The sequence below is a fragment of the Petaurus breviceps genome, unplaced genomic scaffold, assembly GCF_028583685.1.
Source record: "Petaurus breviceps papuanus isolate PSGF00001 unplaced genomic scaffold, PetGlider_PUasm1.0 207, whole genome shotgun sequence".
In the NCBI taxonomy this organism is placed as follows: domain Eukaryota; kingdom Metazoa; phylum Chordata; class Mammalia; order Diprotodontia; family Petauridae; genus Petaurus; species Petaurus breviceps.
This window is the reverse complement of record NW_027185850.1, coordinates 29,920,603-29,939,799: the sequence shown is the minus strand read 5'-3', so window position 1 is coordinate 29,939,799 and position 19,197 is coordinate 29,920,603. Positions and strand designations below refer to the sequence as shown.

General features: G+C 40.5%; 1 protein-coding gene and 1 long non-coding RNA gene across 2 annotated transcripts in view; both read right to left on the bottom strand.

Moving 5' to 3' along the window:
• The window catches only part of LOC138165031 (dual specificity testis-specific protein kinase 2-like), a 147,326-nt gene that overhangs the window by 47,888 nt on the left and 80,241 nt on the right, over positions 1–19,197 (bottom strand). The window contains exon 4 of the mRNA XM_069093103.1: positions 8,689–8,737. Coding sequence (XP_068949204.1) covers positions 8,689–8,737 — 49 coding nt within the window. The remainder of the gene's footprint in view (positions 1–8,688; positions 8,738–19,197) is intronic.
• On the bottom strand, positions 1,897–4,541 carry LOC138164849 (uncharacterized). The gene is made up of 3 exons (XR_011169202.1): positions 4,311–4,541; positions 4,063–4,140; positions 1,897–3,226 (listed from the first exon to the last, which is right to left on the bottom strand). It is a non-coding gene; the product is annotated as an uncharacterized lncRNA (long non-coding RNA).

The window sequence follows — 19,197 nt, the reverse complement described above, 5'->3', positions numbered from 1 at the left end:
GTTGTAAGGTCTGAGCTAGAAGCAGGCATGGTGGCCTGGAGGGTGATGTTATTCCTGGGGCTCCTGGCCTCATGGTCTTGAGCTGTCTTTACTGGGGTCTGAGGAGAAAAAATGATGGTGCTTTCACCCACTTGGCACATGCCCCCACCTGTCTCATTCCTGGGATGCCTGAATGCTCCTACATTGCACAGCTGTAAGCAGTCAGTCCAATGCCATCTACAAGCAGGAGATGCTGAAGAACCTCACCCTTTGTAAGGAATCCTTCTTACATTTGGAGTCTGTTCTGAGTGTCCTTCAGTAAACACCTCTGGTTAATATCTGTCTCCTTGTTTATTGTTTCACTTGATAGGGATAATAATATGATTCAAGGACAAAGTTATTGCCATATCAGAGAATCTTGTATGACTTTAACTTATGTATAGGATGCACCTTGTTAAAGCTGTTTAGTCTACAGTCAAATGCTTCTTAAAAACTAACAATAAATATGGTAGGATACTGTATTCTCTGAACCTTTCAGTCAACTATATGACTATGAAGATGTGGTCTTCCTTCAAATGTTCTATGCAAATACCTCACTATTATAGCCTTCTAACATTTTTATAAAAATATAACTGTATACATATAAAAGTATATATGTACACACACATATGCAGAGAGAGAGAGAGAGAGCATTCAAAGGTTATAGAGGGAAAGGTGAGAAAATAAACACATTGTTTAGCAATTATTGATGCCCTCTTAATCGCTGCTGGTTGGTAATGATGCCATTGACTTTTTTTCTCCTTATCTCCAAACACAATCAGTTCCTCTTCAATTTCTACCTACTGACCCCAGAGGACAGAACTAGAAGCAAACATAACTAGAGGAAACCCTGTTTCACATGACAGCCTAACAGAATTGACAGTTAATATGCCCTCAATCAGCTTCTTGTTTGTCAGATGAAACATCCCTGGTTCCTTTAACTGTCCTCCTATGGCATGGTCTCTGGTCCCCTCACTCTCCTGGTCATCTTCTTTTAGACATTAGTTGATATCTCTCCTAAAACATGGTGACCAGAACTGAAAAGAGCACTCCATATGTGGTCTGACCAGGACAGAATACACCCACGTTTTAGTCACTGTGTCTCTCTTAGGATAGGATCGTTGTTGGATGCCACAATGCCAACCGAGCTTATACTGCAGTCATGTATTAAAACCCTCCAGTTACTTTTCACATCAACTACTATCTAACCAAGTCTTTCTCATCGTTCAAAACTGAGTTTTTGAGCCCTTGGATAAAACTGTACACTTATCCTTATCACATCTCATCTTATTAGACTTGGTCCAAAATTCAAGTCTGTCAAAATGTCTTTGAATACCTTATTCTGTTCTCAAATCCTGACTTACTATCTCAAGTTCCTGACACTGGAACATTTAGTAAGCAAGACATCCACGTTAAAAAGCACAGGGGCCAGCTCTGATGGTCAGGATGGCAGAGGAGGAGGGAGTAGTACAGATCCTCTACAACTACTCCAACTATGACCAAAAGAGAAACTACAGTGAGTTGTCTTTCAGCCCCAGGTCACAAATTCAACCTACAGGCAAGTGACCAGGGTAGGAATTGTGGGAAGGTGTGTATTGGAATCATGAACTCAGCACCCAGGGCTCTGAAGTAGGACATGTAGGAGTGCCCATCAACCCAGTCTTTGGAATCCTCAGACCTAAGCCAATAACAAGGAGGCCACCAAATGCTCAATCAGTTCACAGGACATGGTGGACTCAGAGCCTCTCCTAGACTAGCAGCTCGGGCCTGGAGCACAGATCTAGCATCTGGAACGCCCCAGGAGGTGACCAGAGCAGATCTTAGACTCAGTGCTGGGGCCAGGAATGCAGTGCAGGGAAAAGGTCTTACAGCTGGGCAGAGATCAGAGACTTGGACCCAAAAGAGCTCATAGCAAGGCCGGTATGAATCCTTCATTTTTTTTTCTGAGCCGGAATCCCTTCCTGCCCTAAGGTACCTGGCACCAAAGGCTCTCACATTTGTTGCCCTATGGATCACAGAGTTAGGCTGCAAGTCACTGGAAGAAGACTAAACAAACAAACAAAAAGATAAAGAATTATTATGAGGCCAGGGATGCACAGGACACAAACTCAGAATAATAACTAGAAAACACCCACAAGCAGGGCCTCAAAGAAAAATAGCTTGCTTGAAGATCAATTAGAATTAATAGACGAAATGATGCTAGAGTTTAAAAGTGAGCTGTAAAATGGTATTACAGATGAAATGAGAGTGATAGAGTAAAGAACTACAAAGGAAGTGAGAGCTGTAGAGGAGAAACTTGGCATAAGAGGTACAAAACCTTAGCCAAGTAATAAATACCCTGAAAATTAGAATGGACCAAACAGAAGCTCATTACTTCATAAGATATTAATAAAAATTTTAAAAAGAAGAAACTGTGAAATACAGCTTATCAGAAACAAATGACTTGGCAAACAGATCAGGGAGACATAATTTAGGAATAAGTAGACAAACCAACTCATAGTCATGGGGGGAGGGGGGTTGGAGAACTTTTTGATCCTCACTACCATCGTCCAGCTCTCCCCCTACCATCATCACTGATCAGTCTATCCTTTGTAGTTCGCCCAATCCATTTTATTTCCCAATCAAGATTCTGGTAGCTACTTATGGACTGACCTGCAGGACACTCTTCTGGCCGCAGTCAGTTCAATGACCAGCTCCCGGTCTCTCTCCCAACTCCTGATCTTCATACTGATACTCCTTCCTTCAAACACTCTAACTTCCTGCTCCTAAAGCAACTCAGTTCCCAATCCTTCCTCCTCCAACCCACTTCAGTCACACAGAGTAGATGATCACACTCTCCATCTTTCCATTACTCACAAGTATTCACTTCCGTGGTCATAATCTTGTCATTCCATCTCTCCCTCTGCCTTGTAACCCAAACCCCATCCTTTATTTTCTTTTTTTTTTCCATGTAATAGATTATATAGTATTGTTTACATCTGACAATTCTTTCCTGTACAATATAATAATAGCCAATGATAGACTAAATTTAATCAATTTTTCTCCTCTTAATTTTCTTAGATTTATTTTCTTGATTATAAGTTAACTTTTCTGCAGGTCTTTTCTTCAACCCCTTCATCTTCCTTGTTTGTAATTTACTCAGATCTTGTTTCTACATGTGAATTCTTCCATAAGTTGTACCAAAAGTATCATGGGAGATATTTTTCTTCTTCTTTGGCTTCAGGGCTTTAGGCAATTTCATGGATAACCTATAAAGATCATCTGATGCCAAATAGGTTCTCCTCATGATCAAATCCAGTGATGGTCCCATTTCTTCCAATTCAATTTGTGGTATTCTGCAACCAGATTTCTTCAACAATAATTTATAGGTCCAAGGGGCGGCCAGGTGGCTCAGCAAGTAAGAGCACCAGCTCCAGTGTCGGGATGACCTGGAGATCGAATCCCGGGCTCATACATCTAGCACCACACCCAGAAATAACTGGCCGTGTAACCTTGAGCAAGTTACTTAACCCCGATTGCTTTAAAAAAAAAAAATTTATAGGTCCAAAAGTAAATCTTCCCATCCAGTGCAGTGAAATGCAAGACGTACTCTAAACCAGCGACACAAACATTTGGTACTGTAGGGCCTCTGAAGAAATCAATGAGAAGACTTTTCAATCTCCTAGTCTTCACTTACACCAAAAGCATCACCAGCAAATATCAACATGGGTTTTGTTCCCTCAGGGAACTTGCTGTTCTTAATACCTTTAAGTGAGACAAACTTCTCAATACCTAGTTCAATCATATCCAGGATGTGATAATTATACATACGACCTACCATGAGATTTTTTTTTTAAAGCAATCGGGGTTAAGTAACTTGCTCAACGTTACACAGCCAGTTATTTCTGGGTGTGGTGCTAAGTATCTGAGCCCGGATTTGATCCCCAGGTCATCCTGACACTGGGGCCGGTGCTCTTACTCGCTGAGCCACCTGGCCGCCCCACTATGAGATTATTTGGTTGCTTCTTATTATGAGACCCAAACATGAATAAGGAGCAATCTGACTTCTTTGAAAAAAAATTCCAGTGATGTCTGATCCTCAAAAGGTCTAGTAATGTTTTTTTGTTTTGTTTTTTAAAGCAACTGGGGTTAAGTAACTTGCTCAAGGTTACACAGCCAGTTGTTTCTGGGTGTGGTGCTAAGTATCTGAGCCCAGATTCGATCCCCAGGTCATTCCGACACTGGGGCCGGTGCTCTTATTCGCTGAGCCACCTGGCCACCCCTAATGTTTTTTTTTTTTTAATATAAAACACTGTAAGGTTCAAAGCATACATATCTCTGAGTACTTGAGTAATTGTTGCATTTGCATTTCCTCCTTTAATAAGCATGGCATTTTTAACATTTTTGTTGAGTTTAGACTCTCTCTTCTCAAGGAATCTCTTCGCCCTTTTTGTTTTAGGCTTTATTACGCGGTCCAAGTCGGCCATAGCTCCAGCGAACAGGACTCAAAGATCCACGTGAGCCGTGCGGATAAGAGTCAAACCACCATATAGTTCTTCCTACCTCAGACTCCTACCCCATCCTTTATTTTCGATGTGACCTCCAATCCCCCAACTCCTCAGTTCTTTCCCAAGCCATTTTCCCTGCAGTGATTACTCTCCTGCCTTCCCCATCATGACCCCTTGGTGAACCAGTTAAACACTACTCTGTCCTCTTTTCTCAAGTCCCTTGAGAGGCATTTATCCTACCAAAGATCTTGCCCTGCTAAATTTCAGCCTTAGATTACTCCCACCATTCACTTTCTGCACTCCTACTCACATGTTGCTAAATGAAGCTGGAGAAAATCATAAAACCATGCTGACCAGTGTGACTACAAATTTATGTTCTATAACCTCAACTGGGCCTTCACTATTACAAGGCAATCCTTTCACACCTCTCCAACTCATTCACTGTCCCACCCAGCAGAGGGTTTTTTTCCAAACCTTCTGATCTCTCATTAAAATTCCCTTGGCTCCCTTCCCCCCCACCTTGGGCTGAGAACTTTTCCTCATATTTCACTGAAAAAACTGAGGCCATTCACTGAGAGCTCCCTCTTCTCCTCTCCTAATCTCACATTACTCAGATGCCTTTTGCCAACAGCACCCCTGCCTCCCATGAAGAGGTGGCCTTTCTCTTTGCCAGGCAAGCCCTCTATATGCACAAGGGATCCCATTCTATCCCATCTTCTCCAGCAGATCATCCTCTCTATCCTTCCAATTCTCTCACATATCTAAATCTACTGGCTGCTTCACTGCCATCCACAAATACATCCACAGTCAAGATTACACAGGATTTAGCAGCTACCACTATAGAGAAGAGCACATAATGCAAAATTCCAAAAGGCAAAAGATACAGACTTAAAACGAAGAGTAATTTACTCAGCAAAACTGTGTGTAGAAATAGACCTTTGATGAAACAGATAACTTCTAAGCATTCCTGATGAAAAGGCCCGAGCTTGTAGAAACTTCAAAATACAAACACAAGAATAAAGACATAAAAGGGTAAATACAAGTAATAAAAAAAGACTTTATAAGGATGAAGTATTTGCATTTTAATGTGGCAGGGGGTAGTGGTGATAGGTACAAGTTTCCTTTCAAAACAGTGTTGTCAGTAAGGGTCATAGAATGAGCTAAAAAAGGGCCCATGAGTGATTTTTGTTGTGTTGTGATGATCTTACTAGGAGAAACAAAAGGGAGAGAAAGAAAGGATACACTAGGAAAGAAAAGGAGAAGAGGGGGAAGACATCTGAATAACTGGGGGCATAAGAAGAAGTCTTTACAAACATGGAAAGGATCATGGAACTAGGTATCACTTGAACCTCACTTTGAACTGCTGAGTAAAGTAAGCATAACCAGAACAATTTGTAACAATACTGAAAAACAATTTTAAAATACTTAAAAATGCTGGTTAACACAATGATCACCAAATTACAGAACAATGATTAAGCATGCTCCTGACAGAAAAATGATGTGCAGAGCAGTCAGGACATGGCCAATGTAGCGACACATTATTTTTTGCCGGTATTTTTTTTTTTCAGGGCAGGGGTTGGAAGTGATGAAGAGAAAGGATTAAAGAGAGCAGATGCTTATTAATTTTTTTGAAAATTAATTTAAAAATTAAAAATGTTCATTTAAAAAACCAGGGCCAAGGACAAACATCTGGGGTACTTCTCAAGAAACCTCTTTCCAACTTGGCAGTGAGTGTCAAAGCTCACCAGTGTGGATATTCCCTCCAATGTGGAACACTGGGAAATATTCTGGATTTGAATTAAGGGCACTCACTGTGTACCCTTAGCAAGTGCCCTTGACCTTTATGGGCCATAGTTTTGTCCTTGGTAAAATGAGGGGGTTGAACGAGATGATCTTGAAGTTCCTTCCAACACTTAATAAACAAAACTAAGGTGATACTACCCAAGAACAGGGGAGACAACAGCAGCAGAGAACATTACATAACATCTGGGAAACTGGAATCTGCAGTTGGCTGTTGTCCATTACAAATAATTGATGTGTTTTGTTACTTTACCCAGGGAATCAACTTTCACTATGGTGGATGCCTTGGTAAAAAGGCAATGCAGAAGCCACAAGCTGGCAGACTGACTCAAGCCCGGTGCAGTTCTTTTACCTTCTTACACTGCCAATGTAGAGGATTTCCATCCCTGCCATCCTGAATAGAAAATCTGTGTGTTTGCAGAAGAAGCAGCTGCAGCTCTCTTTGGGGCTACTCTTTGAGCTATTTCACAACAATCCCTCCCATATCTCTGGACCAGCATGGATTTGTAGATAAGTGCTAGTTAGGAAGACTGGAATTCAAACTACATCCCAATTTCCCCATTTAATAGTGCCTAGCACACAATAAGCATATAATAATTGCTTCTTGATTGACTAACTATAGACTAGTCATTTAACCTCACTGAGCCTTATTCTCTCTTGTATAAAATGGAATTAATCCCTAGAGTCCCCTCCTCACAGGATTTCTATAAAGCTCAAATGAGATAGTACCCAGACAGCACTTTGCATGCCTTAAATGCTTTAGAAAAATGTCAGCTGTTAATCAACTCCAAAATACTCAAGTGAAAATATGACCCTGATGTGGAAATTCCGACCAATGATTCAGATGATAACCTATCTATGACACCTGGGAAATTCTCGTCTATGGACTCCCAGATGGTGGCACAGAAGGGTGGGGCTTCCCCACCTTCTTTTAATACTACAAGGATGCACTATGAGGCCCATCCAATGTGCTGAGGGCTTCACCTACTTTCTTTTAAAACATCAATGGGGCATCCCGATTATCTACTGACTATTCTTCACTTTCCCTGCATGGCCAATATCAGAATTAGGATTTTTCACTCATTTCTCTGGTGACATCTTTTATGCCAATTCTCTTTCATGATTCCTTGTTTGCAAGGTATTGTGGCCTTCTCAAGCCCATCATGCATCTTTCAGGTGATATTTGGGTGATTTCATTCTCAGTTCTTCAGAGACTAATATTCTGTGACTCCTAGCCACACAGTATCAGGCTATCTGTCAGTCAGTCAGTCAGTCAGTCAGCAAGTATTGATTAAGTAGGTGTCAGGCACTGTGCTAAGTGCTATGGATACAAAGGAGTTAAAAAGAACAGCATAAACAGGTTCCTGTCTTCAAGGAGAGCACATACTAATTAGGGAGACAACATGTAAATAACTAGGTACACATAAGATACATACGGAGTAGATGGAAAGTAACCCAAGAGGGAAAGGTGGTGGTACCTGAGAAAAGAGGATGGGGAAGGCAGAGAAAAGGCCTCAAGCAGAAGGCAGACTTGGAGCTGAATCTTGCAGGGAGCCATGGAAAGCAAGAGACAGAGAGGTGAGAAGGGAAAAAGCATCAAGGCATGGCAGATACAGCCAGTACAGAGGCCCAGGAAAGGGAGATGGAGGGTCACATGTCAGGAAAAGCTAATAGGCTGGGGTAACTGGACCACAGAGAGCCTGCAGGGGAGCAGTGTCTAAAATGACTAGAAAGGCAAGAAAAGGCCAGACTGTGAAGAACTTTCAATAGATTACAAAAGAATTACAAATAGATAATGTTGTATGTGATCTTGGAAACAGCAGGGCACCACTAGAACCCACTGAACAGGGGGTAACAAGCCGATCTAGGCTCTAAAAAATGACTTCAGCAATGGAGCAGAGGTTAGACTGGAATAGGGGAGATCTGAAGCAAGAAGTCAAGTTAATTTACTTGCACATGGTCACATAGCTACTGATTATACAGAGCAAGATCTTAACCCAAGTCTCCCCTGACTACAAGGCCAGAACCCTTTCCACTACTTAGTCATTCGGAGGTATCATCTTTGTCACAGAAACAGCACAGAGACAACAGTGAGGTATAATGGAAAGAACACTTGATTCAAAGTCAGAAGGCCTTGGCTTGAAATGCAGCCCGGCTAGATAACTTCTCCTTGTGGGCCTCATTTTGTTATTCTATAAAATGAGAGGATTAATTCTGAGTTCTAAGCTCCTCTCATCTGAGAATACATTGATTGCAGCAGCAGCATTAGACATACACAGTAAACATATGGCCAGGATAATGTCAAGACTGTTCATATTCTACATACAACATGCTGAAGATTAAAAGGCAGAGACTTGATGGAGCACATTCACTGGACTCTTACCTCTGTAAGTGCATGCAACTGCCCTTGGTGTACACACACCCCCATGAACCTACAAAAAAAGAGAGACTTTTTAAGAGTGAAAATGACACTGTACAGAAACACGACCCAGTGGGGTGGATTGGCTGCCCATTCATTTTTAAAACAATCAAACTTCAGCATCTATATGACGTTACTTACAGTCCAATATGCTGTTTACGAACGTCTTCCATTCCAAGGCATTCTTGAAATTCAATGTAACAAACCCACGGCTATCCACCCACTAAGTACAGAACACTGCAGCAAGCACCATGAGAAATATATAAAGTTCATCAACCAGGCATTGATTGAGTGCTTACCAAGTGCCAGGCACCATGCTGAGGATTCAAAGAAAGGTACAGTCATAGTCACTGTCTTTAAAGAGCTCATGTTCTAATGGGAGAGACAACAGGCCAATAGCTCTGCCCAAGAAAGAAATGACAGAGAGAAGGCAGTAGAAGTGGCAGAGCCTGGGAAGCACCTTCTGCAGAAAGGGGCATCTGAGCTGAGTGTAGAAGAAAGCCATGGAAGCTAGGAGGCAGAAGTGACAGAAGAGAGCAAGGGAGCCAGCAGAGCTAGATGGCATGGAATGTGGAGAAGAATGAAGTATAAGGAGACAAGGAAAGCAGGAAGGGGCCAGACTGTGGCAGGCTTCAAAAACCAACCAAAGGACTTCATACTTGATCTTGGAGGTCACATGGAGCCTCATGTGGATAGGCATATACATTTAAAAAAACACTTTGGCAGCTGAGTAGAGAATGAACCAGGCGGGGAGAGAAGCAAGGAGACCAATGAGGAGACTAATGAAGTAGTACAGGTGGGATATGATGAGCCGGGGGTGGTAGGTAGCTCTGTGACTGGTGATAAAATTAAAATCTACAAGAGAAGCTGTGAAGGTAGAAGCAAGACTGAATCAGAGATGGTCAGCGAGAGAGGCTGAGGCAGGTGACGAGGCTGGAGTGGATGGAAGGATCACGGTGCCCCTGACAATAAAAAGAAAGTTAGGAAAATGAAGGTGGGTTTAGGAGCAAGAGATAATAAATCCCAGACGTGTTAAGCTTAAAATATCTACAGGACCTACACAAAAGATAACAAAAAAGTAGAGCTCAGGAGAGTAGCTAGGGCTGGGTATAGAGACATGGTCATCATCTATACACAGGGGACAGCTGAATACTTGCGGGCTGACAAGATTATCAAGAAAGAAGTGAGATAATCTAGAAGGAAAAGAGAAGAGGTCCCAGGACAGAGCCTTGGGGCACACCCCATTACTGCCTAAAACTTGAATAAAGAAGCAACAAAGAAGATTAAGACAGAGCAGTCAGACAGGAGAAGCAGGAGAGCACAAGGTTACTAAAACCTAGAGACAAAATATCCAGTTGAAATAAGTGACTCAACAGTATCAACGGCTGCAGAGAGGTCAATAAGGAAAAGGACTGAAAAAGGCCATAAGATTTGGCAATTAAGAGACATCATTGAGTAATGTGGCGGTAAATGAGGAGAGTCTGGTAACTTTTGGAGAAGTAAATGATGAGGTTAAAAGCCAGCTTGTACAGGACAAGAAGCAAGTGAGAGAAGTGGAGATGGCTACTACAGATAGCTTTCTCAAGGACTTGAGGGAATGGATGAAGGGAATGGCTGGATCAACTGGAGGTTTTGTTTAAAGGTGGGGAATGGCAGTGATATGGGCATGTCTGTAGAGAGAACGGAGGAAGCCAGTAAATAAAAAGAGAATAAATATTAGAGAGAACAGGGCTGATAGTGGAGGTAAATCCACTAGAAAAGACAAGAGGGGATGGTTCATGTGAAATAGGGGTAAAGAAATAGTAGGAGATGTTTTGAGTGATGTGAGGTGAGGAGAGAAGAGAGAACTCTCAGCTAATGGACTCAAGTTTTTCAAGAAAGTATGAGGCAAAGTTCCTAGCTAATAGGTTTGGGAAGAGGGTACCTAGACATGTGGGAAGCTTGAGAAGAGATTTTAAAAAGGTTTAGAACAGGCTCTGGTAATAGATTGAGGTGTAAAAGGTTTAACATGCTGCAGTGAAGGCCCAGCTGATATCATGTAACAGTTGTATAGAGGACTGTCAGCAGCTTGTGAATAGGAGTGTAGGAGGTGGATGTGACAGTAATCCAAGGTGAGGTTTCACAAACTGGGAATCAGCGATACAACAAAGGAACAAGGGATTGAACGGCTGAGGACGGCACAGAGTGGAACTGATTCACTAAGCTGTCAGGACAGGGAAGGAAGAAGCGTAGCTGTCCTGAGGTGGTGTCCTGGGGAATATACTGAGAGGTGGAGTACCTGGATGAAGAGCAGAATCAAGGTTAGTCACCGAGATGACCACGCTAAGAAGCACATGGTCTAGGAGGGAAGTGACATAGTAACAGAACTGGAAAACAAACAGAAGACAACAGGAGAAGAGATGCCTGGGCAGACAGGAGGGAGGCTGATGGGATGGGAGTAGGGAGCATAATCACGGTCTTTGAGCATCAGAAGGGCTATCACGCAGAAGAAGGTTTAGCCCCATTTTTTCTTGGTCTCAGAAGACAAGAATAGGTAGTTAGCCCAAGGAGTGTCTTTTTGCTTTTTGGAGGGGGAGTAAGGGCAGTTGGAGTTAAGTGACTTGCCCAAGGTCACATGACTAGTAAGTGTGTCAAGTGTCTGAGGATGGATTTGAACTCAGGTCCTCCTTACTCCTGGGCCGGTGCTCTATTCATTGCACCACCTAGCCACCCCCCCCCCCAAAAGAGTATCTTTTACAGAAAGGAGTCTGTGATCTTATATCAAAAATAGCAATGGGAGGAAAGAGTGTCTATTTGAAACTTAAAGCAAGTCCAAAGATGATGAGGTCTAATTTGGGAGAAGGAAAGAAAGGACACAAAAACAACAGGGATGGGGGTCCAAGAAACCTGAAAGAAACCCATCAGTCCTGATGGGGAGAGTCAGGAATGGAAGCCCAAGGTGCAAGGGGAGCCTCACCAGCTCAATGGAAAATTTTAGATTCCCCATTATGTTAGAAAATATAGGCTGGAAAACTGATTCTGTTGCTTTTTACAAAAATGAATTTTTTTTTTAAATTCTGAACTTAACAAAGCACCAAATAAAGGAGTAGAAAATTTCCCTAAACAAAAGAGAACAGAAAAAGAAGATTGCATAGGAGACTGGGGATCTCTATGTATAGCTTACTTTTCCTTTTAAATATATAATAAATGTAACATGTAATTTACAAAGCTGTTCCACCTGTCTGTTTTTTTAATGTTCCATAACTCTTTTTTCTTTATTTCCCATTTTTTCTTTTGGGTAACGACCCTGTTGCTATCCTTTTTCTCCCTCCCACATCCTATCTCCCAACTGGAAGAAAAAAAGGAAAGGAAATGAAAAAGAAAACCCCTTGGAGTAGATATGGATACTCAAGTGAAACAAATTCCCACATGAGCCACATCTAAAAATGTGTGTCTTCTACGGAACACGGAGTCCATTATCTCTGAAGACGGTAGGTTTCACCAGGAGTACTCTGTAACTGCACTGATAAGTATTCTTAAGACTTTAAAAGCCGCCTTGCTTTATAAAGTTATCATTGTACAAACTCTTCTCCTGGTTCTGTTCATTTCACCCTATGTCAGTTCGTACAATTTCCCCCAGGTTTTTCTGAAACTGTCCCTTTCATAATTCCTTATGGTGAGCTAAAGATAGAAAAAAAGGGTAGAATGCAGACTGTGGCTAAGTGCCCCTTCCTTTTTATTACTATGAATTTGACAAACATCAACAGACATGATCATTTCTCTGTGTCACAGAATAGAAAAAGAGGACTGCATATCTGAATCTCTACGACTTTCAAATGTTTTTTTGCATATTTTAAATTTAACATGGTAGTTGCAGTATTCCTCCACTTTTCTGTGTGCCCTTCTGAATTTTATTTGTCTCTCTTATATCTTTTAAATAATTTATTGATGGTCTTTTCTTTCTTTTTTTCCACTATACTTACCCTTACAGTACCACTTAATTCTCTCTCCTTACTCCCTTGTATCAAATAAGTATAGTCCTGCAATACAAAGTCACATATTAGCCATGTCTAAAAATGCAGGCATCATTCTGCCTCAGTTTCCTCAACTGTAATATGAAGATTATAATAGCATTTAGTTCCAAGCATTCTTTTGATCAAATGAAACAGATATTTGTAAAGCTCAACACTGTGACTAGCACATAGTAGGTGATTAATAAATGATTCTTCTATCAGTAAATTAGCATTTATTAAAAACTAACCATGTTCCAGACTCTCTGTTAAGCTCTAAAGAAAAGTAAAATTTTGATACCTGCCTTCAAAGAGTTCACTCTCTAAGGAAGGAGACAAAAGGCAAACAAGATACATACAAGATACCAGAAAATAGCTAGATAAAGATACATACAATTTAAATGGGAAATAAAATCAGAGGAAAGGCACTAGAAGTAGGGTTGAGGGAAAGACTTGGAAAAGCAGAAAAGTCTTCTAGAAGGTAGGATTGGAGCTGAGTCCTGAAGGAAACCCTAAGCTGAGAGGCATAGGTGAAGGAGGAAAGGATTCCAAGGACTAGGGAAAGAGGGCAGGGATGAGAATGATGTTTGAGAAAAAGAGAGGAAGGCAGTATCACTGGATCATAGACTATGTGGAGGGGAGTAAAGAGTAAGAAGACATGGAAGGCAGAAGATCAGGATGCAAAGGGTTTTCAATGTCAAACAGAGGATTTTATATTTGATCCTGAGGAGAAGAGGGATTTGATCCTGAATGACCTGGTCAGCCCTGTGCTTTAGAGACACTGGTAAACCAATTAGTAACTGGTAAACTAAAATGGTAAAAGAACTAGAACCTGGGAGACTAGTTAGGAGGTGTAGCGCGAATGCAACATTTGCAGCACCCATGATCACAATAAAGACCATGACTATAAGTATCGCATGACGTTCAACCACAAAATATACCAAACTCTCCAGATAGAGGATAGAACTGAAACATTCATTTAGACACCAGAAAACCAAATCCCAAAACCAGTAAGCTGATTCTATCACAGGACCAAAGACATTACGAAGCCATAATAACGCTGAGAGCCACAGCATCCTTCATCCTTCCCACAAACCAATACAAGATCAATAGCTACTCACAAGTCTATCTGACTCATTGCTTTTGGTCCTCCTCTCTCTCCTACCCTCTGGTTAGCTGACTACCAGCTTCCTGTGGGCTCTTCAGGAACTCCTCCCACCACAGGCTCCATGTGACTACATTCAGCCTATTAGGGGGCAGAGTTTACTTTCAAAGCAGGGGAGGTCTTCAAACTCCCCCCTATGTCTATTAAGGGGCAGGGAAGATCTTCAAATTCCCATTCTCATTACAGAAGGTTGCTGCAAGAGGCTAGGTGTGAGAGGCTGAGGGACTCATCGGTCGGTAAAAGAGTCATAGGAGAGAAAGGCACTTATGTGAAAGGTGTTGGGAAGATGACAGAAAAGGAAGAGCTGGCATAGGGATGGAGATGGGAAGGGTGAGGCACTCAGGATGACCACAAGATTGTGAGTCTGGATGAGTGGGAGGATTTTGGTGAAATCTGACAGGAAGGGAAAATTAGGAAAAGGGTATGGGGTAGGGAGAAAGATAATGAGTTCTGTTTGACATCCTAAACTCCCAGGCTTGTGGGTTAGTCCTCTCTTCTTAGTACTGTAAATAGGAAATCAGCAATATCATCAAAATGGCCACAATAAACACCATGACTAGGAATGACCCCTGGCAAAAGTCTATCTCTTTATATGAGGTGACATCTGAATTATTTTAGGGACTAAAGGTTTATCAATCAATAACCATTTGTTTAGTAATCACTCTGTGCAAGGCACTGTGTTAAACAGAGAGGGTACAAAGAAAGGCAAAAACAGATCTTGCTCTAAAGAACTGAGCTCATACCATCAAAATACATCATTATTTAACATCCCAAACATGCAAGGCTTGAGGGCATTAGTCTGCCTAAGGAGCCTTGGGGGAGACAATGTGACAGCAAAAGCTGTCTCAAAAGATGGTCCCAGGCAATCCCCATAGGCAACCTTGGGATAACCGAGCAAAAGCTGAGGGTTATTGTGTCAGCAGTGGAAATTCCCTAATTGTCAACTTAATTAAAAACAAATAGCAGCCCTTTCTCTTTCCCACAAAGACAACATTCTCTAAGTCCATATTTTTCTCTTCTCCTGTTTCTTCAACTGATCAACCAACAAGTATTGATTAAGCAACTGATTAATATATCAAGCAATGTGCAAGAAAGCAAATCACAAGTCTAAGAAATGAAACAATCATGATAGCAGTAAGCTCACGTTCCCTTAGGGAATAAAATCATACAAATGACTACTGGTAGTGTACATGGAAAATCATCTCAGTAGAAAGGTACTATAATGGGGTGGGAAGATCAAGAAAGGCCTCCTGTAGAACTATGGGATTAGAACTGAATCTTGAAGAAAGTTAGGGAAGGCAGGAGGCAGCAGTAAGGAGGGAGAATACTATGAGAAAAAGCCAGGGGATAGGCACGGTGTCAGGAAATGAAGATTACTATGGGAAGAACAATAAGCAGGCATTTAGGGAAGAAAGTAAAGATAGAGGGAGGGAATAACATTTATATAGCCCCTACTATGTGTCAGGTGCTGTGCTAAGCACTTTGCAAATATTACTTTTCACTGATTCAATCTCATGAGGTAGGTGCTGTTAGTATCCTCATTTTATAGCTGAGAAAACCAAAGAACATTTTTAACTAGATAATGATCACCAGAAGTGTCTTCTCCCATTCGTGGGGTCCCTAAAAGATTCCTCACAGGCATAACAGAATTCTTTGCTGGGTTTTCTGCAGAGCCACAAGTATAGTTGGCCTCTGGCTCTCAATGAAGATGTTGCTGCCAGCTAATATTTTCCTGGGGGAGAATGTTGCAGGGATGCTGAGGGGAAAATAGCAAGCCAAAAATCATTGGGACCCCTTGAAATTCCCAAGGTCCTCCTCCAAACAAATCTGGGGTGGGGAGGGAGGGGAGAGTGCAGGAGCCAGATCCTTCCCACATCCCAAGAGGTATTTCATCCGGTGTGTTGGAAAACCACACTTGCTCCAAGTTCTGGAAATCTGGGAAGGATAAGGAAAGACTTCATGCAGAAGATGGTGTTTGAGTTGCACTTTGGAGAAGGGCTCAACAAGAGCAAAGGAAGGAGAGAGTGCAGTCTATGAATGTGGGCCAGCCAGTGAAAGGCAAAGACCCAGAGACAAAGATCCAGGAAAAAGTCAGCTGTGGAGGTGGCCTAAGAACAACAAACCTCTCTTCAGACTGCCAATGAAGCTGGACTTTGATGAGTGACCCCTCATCTCAGTGACTACCAAGAATATTACATAAATGCTTCTTGTTTTGGGACATACGCTCAGCTTCTCTCCCTCCTAAAAAAAACCAAAACCCTAAAATGAAGACTGATAAATATTATATTAAAAATCAAGAGCTTCCTAGTGAAAGAAAAAAATGCTGCAAGTAGTCAGAGAGAAAGAATTTAAACACTAAGGAGCTACATTCAGGATCAAACAAGATTTAGCAGTGGGGAGATTTAGGAAGGGAGAGTTTGAAATACACTATTTCATACAGCAAAGAATATAGACTTATAACCAAAAACTGAATATAATCCTACAGGAGGAAAAAATGAACCTCTAAGAGGATTCCCAAGCATTCTTTATGAAAAGACCTGAGTAGAAACTATGAAATACAAACAGAGTCAAGAGAAACTTAAAAAGGTAAACAGGATCAAACAATCAAAAGGGACTAAACACAGATAAACAGCTTACATTCTAATATGGGGAGAGCATACAGATATCTCCTCAGAATTCTATCATTATTAAATATGACAGAAAAAGTCTAATTAGACAGAGCCCAGGAGTACTTCTATTATGTTTTGATGATCTTAAAAGAAGAATGGAAAAGGAAAGTAAGAGGAATACACTGGGGGAAGAGGAAGGATAGGGAAAATTATCTTGTAGTTAAGGTATACAAGTAGATTCTATGCAAAAAAGGAGGAAGAGGTAGGGGGAGTGGGTGACAACACTTTGTTTTCATCTCAACTAGTCAAAGGAGGGAAGAAAAGACACACATAGTTGTATACAGAAATACATATTGCTCAATAGAGAAAGAAAAGGGCAAGGGTAGGGAAGAGGAAGATAGACTAACTCTAAGGAAAGTGAGTTTCAAAGAAAAGGAAAGAAAATGAACCTCTGATTGATGGAAAAAGAAGAGGGGCAGAACAGAGTCAGATTAAAGGCAGTTAGATAGCAAATATAAATTGGAGTTAGAAGACCTGAGCTCAAATTCCAACTAAGACACTTACAACCTATATGACTTTGTATAAGTTACAATTTCTGTTTGCATCACTTTTCTAACTCATAAAATGGGGAAATAATTGCACCAGGATTGTTGTGAGGATAAAATTGATAACATTTGCAAAGCACTTTGTAAACTTTAAAGTGCTATATAAATTCTAGCTATTATTATTATTGTTACTGTTATACCAAAGCTAGAACACTAGTACTGAGCTCACTCATCTTTTTTTTTTTTTTATTAAAACAATCAGGGTTAAGTAACTTGCTCAAGGTTACACGGCCAGTTATTTCTGGGTGAGGTGCTGAGTATCTGAGCCCAGATTTGATCCAGGTCATCCCGACACTGGAGCCGGCGCTCTTACTTGCTGAGCCACCTGGCCGCCCCTAAGCAATTGGGGTTAAGTAACTTGCTCAAGGTTACACGACCAGGTGTTTCTGGGTGGGTGCTAAGTGTCTGAGCCCGGGATTCGATCTCCAGCTCACTCATCTTTAACCACCATGTTCTTCTTTATAAGAAGGAGGAGGAAACAAAGAGAAGGCAAAGCATAGGAAAACAGAATGGAGGGAAATACACAATTACTAATCATAACGATGCACATTGAATGGGATGAACTTACCCAGAACATGGAAGAAGATAGTAGAATGGATAAGAAGCCAGAATCTAACAATATGCTCTTTATAAGAAACAAACTTGAAACAAATACTCAGACAGATTTAAAATAAGGAGTTGAAACAGTCTATTATGCTTCAGACAAAGATAAAAAAAAAAAGTAGGTGCAGTAATCAATATCTCAAACAAAGCCATGACAAAAAATAGATTTAATTAAAAGTGAACAGGGAAACTACATTTTGCAAAAAAGTACCAAAGACAATGAAATAGTATCAATACTGAACATATATGCAACAAATAGCACGTATCTAAACACTAAAAGAAAAAGTTAAATGAGTTACAGAAACAGTTAAAACATAATTGTGGGGAACACAATCTACTCCTCTAAGAGGTAGACAACTTTTTTTAAAAAGTGAAAGACCTATCTAGAATTTTAGAAAAGCTATGTTATCCCTATGAATGAGGACGAAAAAGAAACATCCATTTTCTCAGTTGTACATTTACCATGAATAAGGGCATAAAAACCAAACAAATACAGAAAAGCAGATATATTAAATGCATCTTTAAGTTACCACAATACAATAAAAAGGATATTCAATAAATAGCCACCGAACATATGATTTAAATATTTTTAGAGACTATATACCTAAGTCTAAAAAATAAGTGGGTATAAGAATAAATCATAGAAACAATAATTTCATTGAAGATAATAAAAATAATATAATACTATATCAATATTTTGGAGTTTAGCCAAAGTAGTCCTTAGGAGAAATTTAACAAATCTAAACACTTTCATCAATAACAGAAAAAGGCCAATCAATAAATTAGGCATACAACTGAAAGGAAAAAAAAACACCAGAAAAAAAATCAACCAATTAAAAACTCCCAATTAAAACTCAAAATAGCAATCTGAAAAATCCAAAAGGAAGTTAATATAATTGAAAGCCAAAAGAAAAAATCCCACAAACTATTAGCTAACCTGACTTTAAAAAGAAAGAAGGAAATCAAATTACCCATATCAATAACTTTAAAAGGTCAATCTACAACCAATGAAGAATTAAAAGAAATGTCAGTAACAATTTCACCCAATTATATGCCAATAGAATTGACCATCTATAGCACCAATGCAATATTTATAGCACCCCAAGAAGCAAGAGAAGCATGAGAAGGTAAACAGGGAAAAGAAATCATAAGGAAGTTATCGAAGTTGAACTATTAACATTCCTACATGGAAAAACAATAATTGTAACTGATGAAACTTTTCTCAGTAGTTGAAGGGATTAGAAATATATATATGTCTATATATGAGGGTATATGGGCATATGAATACATAGAGGGCACAGGACCAATTTAACAGGAAGGGATGATACTTAAAAGGTGAAATTAAGAGGTGAAAGAGGAATATAATGAGAGGAGATGGGGAGGGACAGATTGGGGTAAACTATCTCATACAGAAGAGGCAAGGGAAAATGGTTACAATGGAGGGGAAGAATAGGAAGGCAAAAGGGAATGGTCAATCTTATTCCCATTGAATTTGGCTTGAG